At 33.4% G+C, this 13,504-nt stretch overlaps 1 protein-coding gene across 1 annotated transcript in view; it reads left to right on the top strand.

Annotated features, from left to right (window-relative positions):
* Positions 12,458–13,504, top strand: part of LOC104766303 (adenosylhomocysteinase 2) — a 4,410-nt gene continuing 3,363 nt past the window's right edge. The window contains exon 1 of the mRNA XM_010490158.2: positions 12,458–13,116. Within this exon, the coding sequence (XP_010488460.1) occupies positions 12,520–13,116 (597 nt within the window). The 5' untranslated portion in view covers positions 12,458–12,519. The remainder of the gene's footprint in view (positions 13,117–13,504) is intronic.

The following is a 13,504-nucleotide window of genomic DNA, read 5'->3' as shown; positions in this document are numbered from 1 at the left end:
GGCAAACTGTTGAAGAAGAAGGTTTGGAAACTGAGACAGAGTGAACTTCAGGGTTGGTGATGGTGCTTGAAGACTGAAGCTTGGTGCTGAGGTATGACATAAGCTGTTGGATCTGTGTTAGAGTAAGATCATCAGACGAAGCACTGAGAGTTTCTGAACTTTCACCGATTGCTACATTGGCCAAAGCAGGCGTAGGAACTTGATACTAAGATTTTTGTGTCTCCTAGTAGGTTCAATTAACCTTATGCAGTTGTAATACTTAAGGTGTCAATCCATTTGGGAAACTTTACTAACAATTAAGATGCAATCAAGAAATCACAAGTCAAGCCAATTCAAATAGAGTGTTTGTCGAACAGTCCTAGAATGATGACAATACAAAAACGGAAATGAGTCACAAAACTAGAAACGAGAATGCATGACGAGAAACTAAAATGAATGAAAACGGAGACGAGTCTAAGCATGAACTAAAAATCAAGAAACGAAACAGTCTCAGGAATGTAATAAGAAATCAGAAAGAAAGAAGTCCTAAGGATGGGAGTAATTGATGTCGATGGAGTATCCTAGTCTATAGAGTGTTTAACATGCCACAAGCAAACCATCCCTAAACAATGAACATCACTTCTTAGCTAATCCAATCTCTTGACAGAAGCTACTCAAACTCAACCACTTCCAAACCTAGCTCTCGCTAGAGAAACATGATCAAGCATGGCATGAAAAACAAGTTCATTCACGTCAACAAACATCCTAGACAACTAATCTCTTAGGCTAGGAACGTAAGTCTCTGGCACTAGTTGGTCAGACATTTCATCGAACACCTTTTGGGTGCGGAAATGTCTAAAACCTAGTTCCAATTGATCAGAGAGAAACAAGTATTTCTAACTCTAGTCCAGAAGGGAATCATACAAATCAAAGCTTAAACACTCTACATCCTAAGATCATCCACCTAATCTATCCCATCCTCAAGAACTACTACACTACTCAGATCCGAAAATCATCATCAAGGATGCAAACATAGAAAACATTGAAACAAGCATAGTAAGATAGAGAAATATAAGATGAACAACTTTGTAGAAGGAATCAAATGCAAAATCTCAATAAATCTCCACGATATCGGAATACAAGTCTCATAACATATTTTTGTGGCTAGGTTAAAAACATTCTGGGAAGAAATACAATACGAGATAAAAGATTCCCCTCAGCAAAGACTTAACAAAATGTATATATAGTAGTCCAACATGGAAAGCCCTAAAACTTAAAACGACAAGGTAAAGCGTCGGTTTGGTAATCTCCTGAAGCGTGTGAAACCAAACGTCTTTCTTCCCGTCATGTGCGATCGAGTTCGTGCGCGTCGAATGGAATGCGTGGCAGGGGAGCATGGCTTGATCAGACAAGCTGGAATGCATGGCGGGGGAGCATGTCTCGATCAGACAAGCTGGAGTGCGTGGCGTGGGAGCATGGCTCGATCAAACAAGCTGGAGTGCGTGGCGGGGGACCATGGCTCGAGCGTGGTGTATACACATTCACTAAAACGATGATAACTCTTGAACCAAACCTCTGATTGGCTTGAAATAAACGGCGTTGGAAAGATAACTCAATTCCCTACAACTTTGATGAAGACGTCGAAAGCTAAATCCCACTCGAGTGGAACGGATCGAACGGATGGCTCGGTTGACGCTTCCCGAAGATGGCTCGGACGACAATGGCTCGGACGACAATGGCTCGGACGACAACCAACTCTTTTGTAGCATCGCTCAGCAATGTGTCCAGCTCGTCCACAGAATGTGCAAATAGGCTTGTCTTTCCTCTGATAAGCTGAATCACCACCATACTGTTGCCCTTGTCCTGAAGTAACAACATTAGTCTGAACCTGAGTATTGGACACTTGAAAAACAGCAGGATCAACACTAGTGTGAGAGGGAAGACGAGCTGACTTCTGACTGTCCTCTTGATCAAGAAGATTATAAACCTCAGACATAGTAGGCAAAGTTTTCTTCATCAGAATCTGACTCCTAACCGTATCATAGTTATCATTAAGTCCCATACGGAAGTCTATGACACGATTGGTTTCTTTTTCTGTGATTAAAGCTTCAACAGAGTGAGTTGTAGCTTGAAGACTGCTTAATTCTGCCCATAAAGACTGAGTGTGTGTGTGATAAGAGGAGAAAGTCATACTGCCCTGACGTAGAGAGTTAATCCGCTAACGAATCTTGTAAAGTCGTGGCAAATTGGACTTGTAAAATCGTGTGTGGAGATTCTTCCAAATATCCGATGACTTCTCAATGTAGAGGATGCTTGTATAGATCTCTGGAGTAACACTATTCAACAACCATGATTTGACCATGCTATTGTACCTAGACCAGATCTTGCAGTACGGATCATCTTCATCATGTTTAACAATAGAGCCGTCTAGAAAACCAAGTTTGTTCTTAGCCTCTATACTAGTGGTCATAGCAACCACCCAGGTTCCATAATTAGTTCCATCTAACAGACTAGCAGTCAAAACTAATCCTGGATGATCTGCGCTATGAAGATGATATCTGCGCTATGAAGATGATAGGGACTATGAACATTATCTGGTGAATCTGATACCTCGAAGTGATGTGGAGAACCTTTGGGAAACATCGCTCGAGTTTGATTGATTTCCTGAACATCGGAGTCGCGACGAGCTTGAACGGAACCATAAGGTAGCTCGCAAGATCTCGGCGATGTGGTTTGCGTTGGATCCGGTGAGATAGATCTGTACTTCGATTTGCAATTTCGCTTCCCCATCGCTGACTGTGAGAAATCGGATCAAACGAATAAGAGATTGATGATAGAAGCTTGAAAGAACAAAATCTGAGATGAATTTTGCGGAAGAAGTGAATGAGAATTTTTCCGAAAAAAAAATTTCTGGGAATCGATATGAGAAAGTTAGTTACAATCGTTATTTTGCTCTGATACCATTTTACTAAATGAACTAATTAATCTCATTTTCATTAAAGTGATAAAATGTACATAAAATGTCTTATATACAGACTCTAACCTGGTTTACTTAATACACCTAAATCAGAATAGAAGAATACAAAGAAATTATAACCGGTTTATACAATATTAATGCATATTATTTAACTATCAAAAGCAGATACGTTACAATAGGGAAGAACGTTGGGAAAATAGACAAAATATGCGAATAAGTTAAACAGCATATAATCTAAAGGTAAAAAGACAAATTAAGATTCATCTTTACATCTCCGCTTTATGTCTAAACTTACTACAAAATACATTAGAGCCAAAACTAACCTTTTCTTTTAACCCAATATTCTACTGCAAGCTTAAATAAAATACATCTGTATTTTAGACGGTACAAGAACTTAGTGGTTTGCGAAAATGATAAAATAATTTCCCATTGAAACTTTTTGCATGTGATTTTCTTAGGAAAATAACAGGAAAAGTGATCAAGAGCGTGTGGACAAGTTACAAGTTGGAGAAAACATTAGGTCGAATTTCAAACAGAAGAAAAATTTGGGGTTGTAAAGTTAATAGGGAGAGAAACATGTGGTTTCTTAATGGTAATCATTGTTTTAAAATGTCTGATTGCGAAACTTCTTTATACATATTACTTTCTTATTTTCGTTCAATATTTTCTATTTGTTATTAATTTCCTTAATTATGAGACGTATAGTGTATGTCTGTTGATAAATTAGATAGCAAGCAAGTCTTTGCAAGTAGTAAAAATAATAATTCATTCAGTATTAATATTATTTTATTTTTTGGTCGAGGAGTCAGAATTGTAAGCTGCAATTAAAAAAAAAAATATATGTATATATATATATATATGTATATCTCTCGAGATTCTAAGTTTTTGTTTTTTTTTGAAAAATTCTGAGTAAAGATTATTTAAACAAATTCACGTCGTTTTGCATTGGTTTCTAAAGGAATCCAAAACCTCGTTTCGTTGCTTTCGTAGAAGATTCACCATGCATGTCCTCCATTTATTGCAGAAGCTCGTGCTTAATATTTTTAATAATTAATTTTTCAGACGACAGTCTTAACGATAAAGTATTTTTTATCACTTTAGTTATCATTAACAAGTTGATTGATGATGTTAGAAGATCGGTTTGTATTTTGTAACAATTAGTATGTGCACCGACAAAACCTACCAGAATTATATAATCTCCACGATTAACTTAATTCTACTTTATTTCAAGCTAATCTATTATAGAAGCTGTATATTTTGTCCATGGGATGTTCTTAGACAAACGTAAGATATAAATTTTGCTTTTATATAAGAGATCTTCAACAAAATCATAGAAGATCATCGGCCCAGACGAATGGTTTTGTGACTGAGCAAGACAAATATTCGGTAAGTGTTGGGTTAATTGCATACTACAGGTGATGAAAACGTTTTTATCACTAGTTTGACTTTTTGTCACTATCTTCAAAATATGAGATGGATGCATGCATGCATGGTTATAAAAGTTAACTGGTTCAGGTAAACTGAGCTAGGCCTCCCAGACGTGATCTAGCTTTTGAGACCAACATATGGTTTACCAAGAGGTGAGATAGAGGTGACATCGCAGTGATCCGACTATGAAAATGATAATATATTTTTTAAAAATATATGTTTAAAAATAAAATAAAATTGCATGTTGGGTGAATTTCTTGACATAATCTAATCAAAGTAATCGACAAAATTGTTGGTAAGTTTGGACATGAAAGATTTTTTTTTGGTAATATTTTGAGAATACCTCCAATGTTTTTTTTTTTTTTTTTAAATACATCAATTTAGAAATATACAATCAAAAAGAAATTACAGCATACATTTATTTCTTTATGTAACCCACGTCCCTTTTTCTCTGTTATATATTTTTTTGCTTATGTAAGTTACTACGACGATTTAGCAAAAAAAAAAAAAAAAGTTACTACGACGTATCTTTTGCTGTTTTGCAGCAACTAATAATTTCCAAATTGGAATTTGTTCGATAGATGACACATAGTCAGAGTCAGCTAGGCTTACTTAAGCTAATTGAAACCATTCGGCGGTGAGAAGAGGTTATTTTCTTGTTGGCAAACTAATCTCTTGTTTCTTTTCTTAAGTGTCGGTGAGTCCAAGCCATATTTGAGAAAATTAAGATTGAAAATTCGTTACTTAATAATAATCTGAAAGCGATTTGGCAAAAAGCCTTTGGAGTCTCTACCTATATTTGTCCCTTTCTCAAAGGCTTTTTTAGTTGAAAACGGAACTCTTTGTCGGTACGGTTATTCCGTGTAAATGATTTGGATCGTTTTTAAGAAATGATATATGTAATTTTCTAATATTCTGCATATATATTTCTTGTATAACTTGTCTTTATCAAAAAGCTAAGGTTTATCACTTGTTTTTACATACTAAAAGACAAAAATATGAGTAAACAATAGTGAGATTTAAACCCGTATTTTTGTGCAATTTTTGACAAATTATAAGAATATTTAATTATAATTAATTAACCAATATTACATTAAAGAAGTTATTTTAGTAAATGTGTTTTGTTGTACTAAATATTCAAATCTATACTAGTATTTTTGCAGCAGTTTTTGCTTAAAAATATTTTTAGGAAAGTTTTTACATTTAATGCATTGACTTTAATATTAGTTACCAAAAATTTCAAAATTAATTATAAGTAAGATTTAAAAAAATAAATAAATCTTTCTACGTCATTCAAACATAAATATATGACTCCCTTTCATTTTTATTTGAATTTATATTTAAATTATTTTGAATTATTTTATAATACATTTAGTTAATAAAAATTATGATTTTTTCCTGCATATGATATAATACAAATGTTTAAAAGCGGACATACAATACTCAATATATGAATTAAAAAATACGGGTACAATATCCCACGTCGCCTAAAAAAATTGGGTAATTGTTCAGAGTCATACTATAAAAGAAACCAAAATGATTCATAATAAAAATGAGTAGAAAGCTTGATTTATCAGACATTCAAACTTAAAAAAAAATTTCAGTTCTTTATTTTATAGATTTTTAAAAAGTTAAATATTATAAATATTTATATTTTATAAAAAGTATAAATATTATAATTATTTATAGTTTTTAGAAAGTTAAACTTTATAAAATGTTAAAATATTAAAAATATTTAAATGTTTATGAAGTTTCAAATATTATAAATATTTAAACTTTATAAGAAGTATAAATATTATAAATATTTCAATATGATACTTCAAATATTAGAAGACCTTTAAAATATTAATAATATATTTAAACTTTTACGAAACTTCAAATATGAGAAATACTCAACCGTTTTAAGAATTTCAAGTATTATAAATGTTTAAACTTTATAAGAAGCGCCAATCTTATAAAATGTAAATGGTTTACAACCTTAATAAATAACATATCAACTCAATCTAATATTTATAAGACAAAACAATAAATATTAAAAATGAAGATTATATAGTGCGAGTTAAAATATTTCGGGACAGAGTTATATATCGGGACAGAGTTATATAGCGTGACCGGTTTGGTGTTAAACGGGTAAAACATTATTTCATTATTTTGTTAATACTATCGGTATCCGAAAATAGATATATCTAATTAAATTGATTAATAAATATTATGTAAAAAATAAATTATATTGCAGTATTATATGGTTTAAACTTTAAACTATAAAATTAACAATTATTATATAATTATAACATATTTAACTAACAAATATAATTTATAATTTATGTTTTAGTTATAAATAATTTATTCGGTCCTAATCTAGTATAAAGTATTTGGCTACTATTCTTTATTTCTTTCTCTCACAAACAATGAAAGTGCAAACAAATTACAAATTCAACAAAAGTCAACGACTCCAAAAGATCAGCATATAAGCTTTTTGAAACCTTTAGACATATGTAATATACTCACCGAATATTAAGCTTTAGTCAATCCATTTCTTCACACCAACTTGGTTTTTTTTTCAATTCATTTTAATCATTCAATCTAAAAATATATAAATTACATAGAGAAATAAAATTTTACTATGGCAACAATTCGAATATGCAATATGTGTCCCAACTCTATAAAACAACTCGTCCTTGCATTGATAAGGAAAAAAGAAAAAAGAAACGTAATTGGGCAATCAAAATAACGGAATACAAGTTCCATTAAAGATTATAAAACTTTACAGCTTCTAATGTACATATACGAATACGATAGAGCTGACATAGCAGTAAATGGTATTGCTTTTGTCAGGAAGAAGCTGTAAAGTTTGGGAATTTCAGTGTTCCAATCATAGTTTCAAAAGAAAATTATTAAAGCTAAACATAGCCACTAATTCGACATCCCTTTATAAGTTAAAAATTAACGTATTTCTGCTTTTTTACTTAGCTGCGGCCAAAAGCCAAAAGGTATATCAGCGTTAAAATATTCTCATATGAATACATTGATTATTCAGTCATAATACTAATCTACAGCGACAAAAAGCTTTAGGTTCCACAAATAGAGACTATAAACTATGGATGCGGTATGAAAATAGAATGTATGAAAAACAGAAAGGTAGAATGAGTTGACACCAACACCAGCGATACTGGTGGGTTGATCAGTTATGATGATCTAATTAAACAACGACGTTGTAACTAAGATTATTAACAAAAGAGTTGTTGTAGTTAAGGCCATAACACGTTGAGCATTAAATGAGGCAATTAATTTTGACTCTCGTCGCTCGTGTCTATTTTTTTTTTTTTCCCCATAGTTGTAGAATCCAATGATCCGCAATGGAATAGGTGTAAGTGTAAGAAGAATAATAAGAATGTAGATCTATCCATCTTTTGTTCGATATATATATACAACTCCCGCAAATCGAAGTTCAATAGAAGTCAAAGGATGTAGTTATTGCCACCAAATTTCAAACCTAGTAATTTATAGTTATGGTTCAAATAACACAGATACAAAGGTGAACGGAACGTTCATATTACGTTATTAAACTAACATGAAGTTATATTTTATCACAAAAAAAAAAACATGAAGATAATAGCCGACCAAAAATTTCGAAAATAACAAGAAAGCGAGAGATTTACCTTAGCCAAAAGCCCATTTCCCAATCCAGTAGTTCTGAAAGAGACAGTGGCTTTGTTGACCAATTAGCATTTATCTCGATAGTTTGGCTTCTTGCAACTTGAAAAGACCATTCACAACTCACTACTACACTTCCTTCTCCATTTCACAAATATCTCTTTGCCTCCTCTCTCTCTCTCTCTTTTTTGTCGGCAGAGGTACATTTTCTTCTTGGTTGGGAAGATACTTTTATCCTCATTTCTTTTTCACATCATCTCCTCAATTATTATTGTACAAATGTTGAATAGACTGATAGATCCGATTATGTGGTTAAAATTTTGATAATTACTAATATATTTGGAGTTGCAATTGAACAAAATAAGTTGGGGATGATCTTTAGGTTTGCCAAGTGTCCTAAACGGATAACCCTAACTTGTTCTGGTTGTAGCAATTATGATCAGTTTATTTTAGTGTTTTTTTCTTTCTTTTCTTCAAGGGCTTATCAAATACAATATTTGTTATTACAATAAAAGTTATATACACGTATGACTCTTCTCCTAAACTATTCCCTACAAATCTACTCGAAAAGACAAGAGTCAACATGAAGTAACAAAAATGAACGTCTATATATATTTCCGAGCACACATTTTTGAGAGATATGATATAGGAATACTAGATTATTAATTTCAAAATGGGAGAGATGTTGCATGGAACATTATGGAGACGATGGGGGCATTAAATTTGTGGATGAGGTTATGTAGTTCTTTATAACAAAGTTGAAAATGTATGGGAGAAACTAGATAACACCAATTCTAAACATGAAGTAATTAACTCCAACTACATACGATGATAAAAATCAAATATGAAGTCGTTGTCACTTGATTATATAATTCTTATAGAGAAGCGCACATTCTCTTTTTTTTTTCTTTTCCCTACTTAGAATTTGTGGACTCTTATATTAGTTAATTTTATTATGCCACTTGTTTATAACCATACTATATTATCAACTGTGTATTCATAGATTTTAACTAATTATTTGTCGGCAGGTTGAAAATTTATGATGAGAAAATGACATATAGACTAATCAATTTTTTTTTTCTTTTTCAAAATGACTATTCAAGACGTTCTTATAAGAAATGTATATATACGTTAATTTTTCTTTTTTTTTTAAGAATCTTAAAATTTTAACCGACGACATATAAAAAAACATGGATATAGTGCTGCGACCTGCGAGTATGGACCAACATATGCTACATCTGCAACTTCTGAACCCAATAATTTGTTCAGATGGACATGCTTTTTTCACCACTCTAATCAATGCGAGGAACAATCTAGAGGTACTGATGTCATGATGCGAATCATATGTGATATTAAATTGTGTAATTCAATTTATTCCCTAATCGATCCCGAATGAACTTTACAATTTGTTTTTGTGGAAAAATGAGGATTGAGATGTAGTGATTTGATATGTCTGGCGAGGGTCGACGTTCACTGAAATGCATGAAATTTTTGTTTTTTTTTTCTTTTTCTTAGAGAAATATTAAGAAATCTCTTTCCCTTTCCCATGTGCCAAGGCAAGACAATGACTCTTTTTTTAATTGTGAAAACGTAATATCATCAATGTAATGACTATGAATAGCATCACGTTCTTCCAACTAATTCCAATATACTTATTACAGGAAATCATCGAACACAAACTGATCCTCATTTAAATAGCTCATATACGGATATACTAATAAGCCCAATATTTTGTCTTTTAACTATTACATGGATTTTAGTGAGGGGTGAGGTCCAACTGTCTAAAAATATTGTTTGTAAAGGTCATCACAAAGCTCTTACAATGTTGGGCTGATAGCCTGATACTAGTGGAATTTTGTATTTTAGTTTCACTACATCCGTCATTTGTGTTACAAAAACACACGTTTCAGTTAATGGTTCATCTATTAAAATGAAAAACTAATACTAGCAGCTTTACAGAAGTTCCTTGATTAATTATTTCAAAAAGAGGTAGATGCTTCAGAATAAATTTTAGCTAACTTTGTAGAATTCAATCTTGAAATAGAAAGATCATCAAAGCGGCTTAACGAGAGAGTAGGTTAGTAGAATTCTTCGGAGCTCTTGATGATCTTATTAGATTACATCAACGTTCTTGTAGTTCCTGGTAACAACATGAAACCAATTCACTTGAGATTGTAAAGATTGTGAATCAACTTTGTTCTTTTTATGCCATAGCACTTCTCTTCGTGGATTCATCAGTTGGGTATCCGTTCTTTTTAAATATATTTCCTTAGCATCTATTTAAGTAAGCGCAAAATTTCACTAGAAAAAGAGATAGCCCGTTAATGGCCCATAGTAATACATCAACATGCACACAAACATAATCACGTTTTTAAACAAACTTTTGGGAATGTGTTAGTTGAGATAGAGGAATTCTCACCGAACCGAACCACAAAAGGCACAAAGTGCCAAAGTTATCTTTTTGGAATTAGATTTTACCAATACCAATTATGGAGCTTTCATAATGAGTGGCGTGGCCCTTGACACTTCTACACAAAAAAAAATAGACACCGTGTAACTTATAAAAATATCTGTCGACATCGTGACGATCATCAATGTTTGAACTTTATTTCTTCTACTTTTACTTTTTTCGTTTCTAGGTAAGAATTGATAGTACATTTTGGTTGTTGATTAAGCTAATGTATAGAAAAGTACTAAGCCAAGTTAATGTATAGAAAGGCACTAAGCTAATTTTTTGTTCTTATATTAAATACACAATGTATCTCTTACAAAAGTTGCTTATGTATGTTAACAAAAAGAAAAGAAAAAAGTTGCTTATGTATGAGAGGCAGCCCCGGCTCTAGGCATGTGCCAGAGGTGCTAGAGCACAGGGTCCATTGAAATTTTTGTTTTTTTTTTTCTTCAGAAAAAAGGGTCCAAAATTTTTTACTTCAGAATAACATAAAGAAAAGCGGTCTTTTTCTATTTTTCAGCTCAGGGACCTCAATTTTATTGAGCCGTGCCTGATGAGAGGTGTACACTTCTGCTCCACGGAAAGAAAAAACACAAGTTAGCTAGCAGCCTGCCCCCTGATCTAAAATACTTAGGGTAAGATAAATAGATAACTTTTTCTCAACGATATTATGGACTTTATAACTCGGGTTGATTCACATTTGCCATGCTACTATAAATATACATAAACTAATATAAAATTTACATAAACTAATATACTTAATATATCTTTTGCAAAATATCAAAGGAACAAACTGACATCGCTCCTATACTTGCAAGTTGCAACGTCTCATTTCTAGTTTAAAATACTCAAAATATTTAGGAAACACACAAAAAATGGATAGTTAATGAATTCACCTTACTTTTGCCTTTAGTTTATTATTTGTCTTGTTGATGGTAGGGTATTAATTCAGATCCACCGACGCTCTTCCACAATCCGGTGCACATACTCGGCACCGACGTTCAAAATATATGCTTGGCTTAAGAATAAAGTACATTCAATAATATAGGTTACAAGGAGAGACCCACACACAAACTATGAATGGGGTCGGTTTCTTATGAAAATATCGGTATGAAAGGCAGAGATAATGGAAGAACGACACTAGTGAGTAGTGACCCACCAGACGTATAAGAAGAAGAAGATCTATCAAGAACGACAGCAAGTGGCCTCGTTTTAAGTAAAATCCTGACCTGCTGCTAAAAGCAGTATGTGAAGGCTTGTTTGCTAGTTGTGGTTTAATGCATCCGGAATATACTATTGGTAAAAAAATTGGCATCATGCACAAAAATTCTAATATTCTTAAAATTTTTAACATTCGGTCGTGCATGCAGTCCATTTGATAAATCACCTGTTCGCTTTAATATATAACTCAAAATATTTTTACGTAAACAAGTTTTACCCTTAACTATTATGTTAGTACTAGGAACAAACGTGTTTAATTTGTTACTTTCCTCGTCCAAAGACTTTATTTGAACCTAATTTTGCTGCCTTAAAATAGCAACAACTTTTATGAAATTGCAGGAACAGAGCTTAACCAAATTTAAAACCTACGTTGACCAAATTTGCATGTAATTGCTTTTTAAAAATTGATGATATAATAACAAAAAATAGTTTGATTTTCATAACATAATGTCAGATTAATTAGTTTGAATTTTTATATCCGAAACAGAATTGTTTTTCTTGTCCCCTATTTTGCAAAGAAATTAGTACTAAGTAGATAACCAAATCTAATTTTTGCATGATTAAGAATTTTTTTACAGAGGTAGTCAAAAACAGAATTGTCACTCTTTTCGGATAATCTAAAAAAAAAAAAAGGGAAAGATGAAAAGTCAATGTCTTTTACCAGATCCACCAAACTCTCTCTACAAACTAATCTCAACCGTCCATCTCACTCCCGCCTTTATCTATTTAACCTCACTCCCCTTACCTTCCCCTGTCTCCTCCCACATCACTCACAGAGATCCACACAGATCAAAGAAAACTCAAAAAAATGGCGTTGCTTGTTGAGAAAACCTCAAGTGGCCGTGAATACAAGGTCAAAGACATGTCTCAAGCCGACTTCGGCCGTCTCGAAATCGAGCTAGCCGAAGTCGAAATGCCTGGACTCGTCTCTTGCATTACCGAGTTCGGACCATCTCAGCCACTCAAAGGAGCAAGAATCACCGGATCACTCCACATGACGATCCAAACCGCCGTCTTGATCGAAACCCTAACCGCTCTTGGCGCTGAAGTCAGATGGTGTTCTTGCAACATCTTCTCAACTCAAGACCACGCCGCGGCCGCCATCGCTCGTGACTCCGCCGCTGTGTTCGCTTGGAAAGGTGAGACTCTTCAAGAGTATTGGTGGTGTACGGAGAGAGCTCTTGACTGGGGTCCCGGTGGTGGTCCTGATCTAATCGTTGATGACGGTGGTGATGCTACTCTCTTGATCCATGAGGGTGTTAAAGCTGAAGAGATCTTTGAGAAGACTGGTACGTTCCCTGACCCGACGTCTACTGATAACCCCGAGTTTCAGATCGTGTTGGCGATTATCAAAGAAGGTCTTCAAGTTGATCCTAAGAAGTACCATAAGATGAAGGAGAGATTGGTTGGTGTCTCTGAGGAAACTACCACTGGTGTTAAGAGGCTTTATCAGATGCAGGAGACTGGAGCTCTCTTGTTCCCTGCCATTAACGTCAATGACTCTGTCACCAAGAGCAAGGTAATTGCTAATTTTGATCTATATGTGTCACATTGTAGCTTTAGAAGACTAGATCTGATACTGTTTTGCCTAATTTGTGTGAATAATAATGCAATGTTTACATTACCAAAATGTGGACGATATTGTTAATGATATATGTTCTGTTTTTTTTCTCTGTTTTTGCTCTGTTTCACTAATGATTTGTTTGCTTTATACAGTTTGACAACTTGTATGGATGCCGACACTCGCTACCCGACGGTCTCATGAGGGCTACTGATGTTATGATTGCCGGAAA

Source organism: Camelina sativa, chromosome 19, assembly GCF_000633955.1.
Source record: "Camelina sativa cultivar DH55 chromosome 19, Cs, whole genome shotgun sequence".
Taxonomy (NCBI): domain Eukaryota; kingdom Viridiplantae; phylum Streptophyta; class Magnoliopsida; order Brassicales; family Brassicaceae; genus Camelina; species Camelina sativa.
Note: the sequence above shows the minus strand (reverse complement) of the source record. Positions and strands in the feature narration are given on the sequence as shown.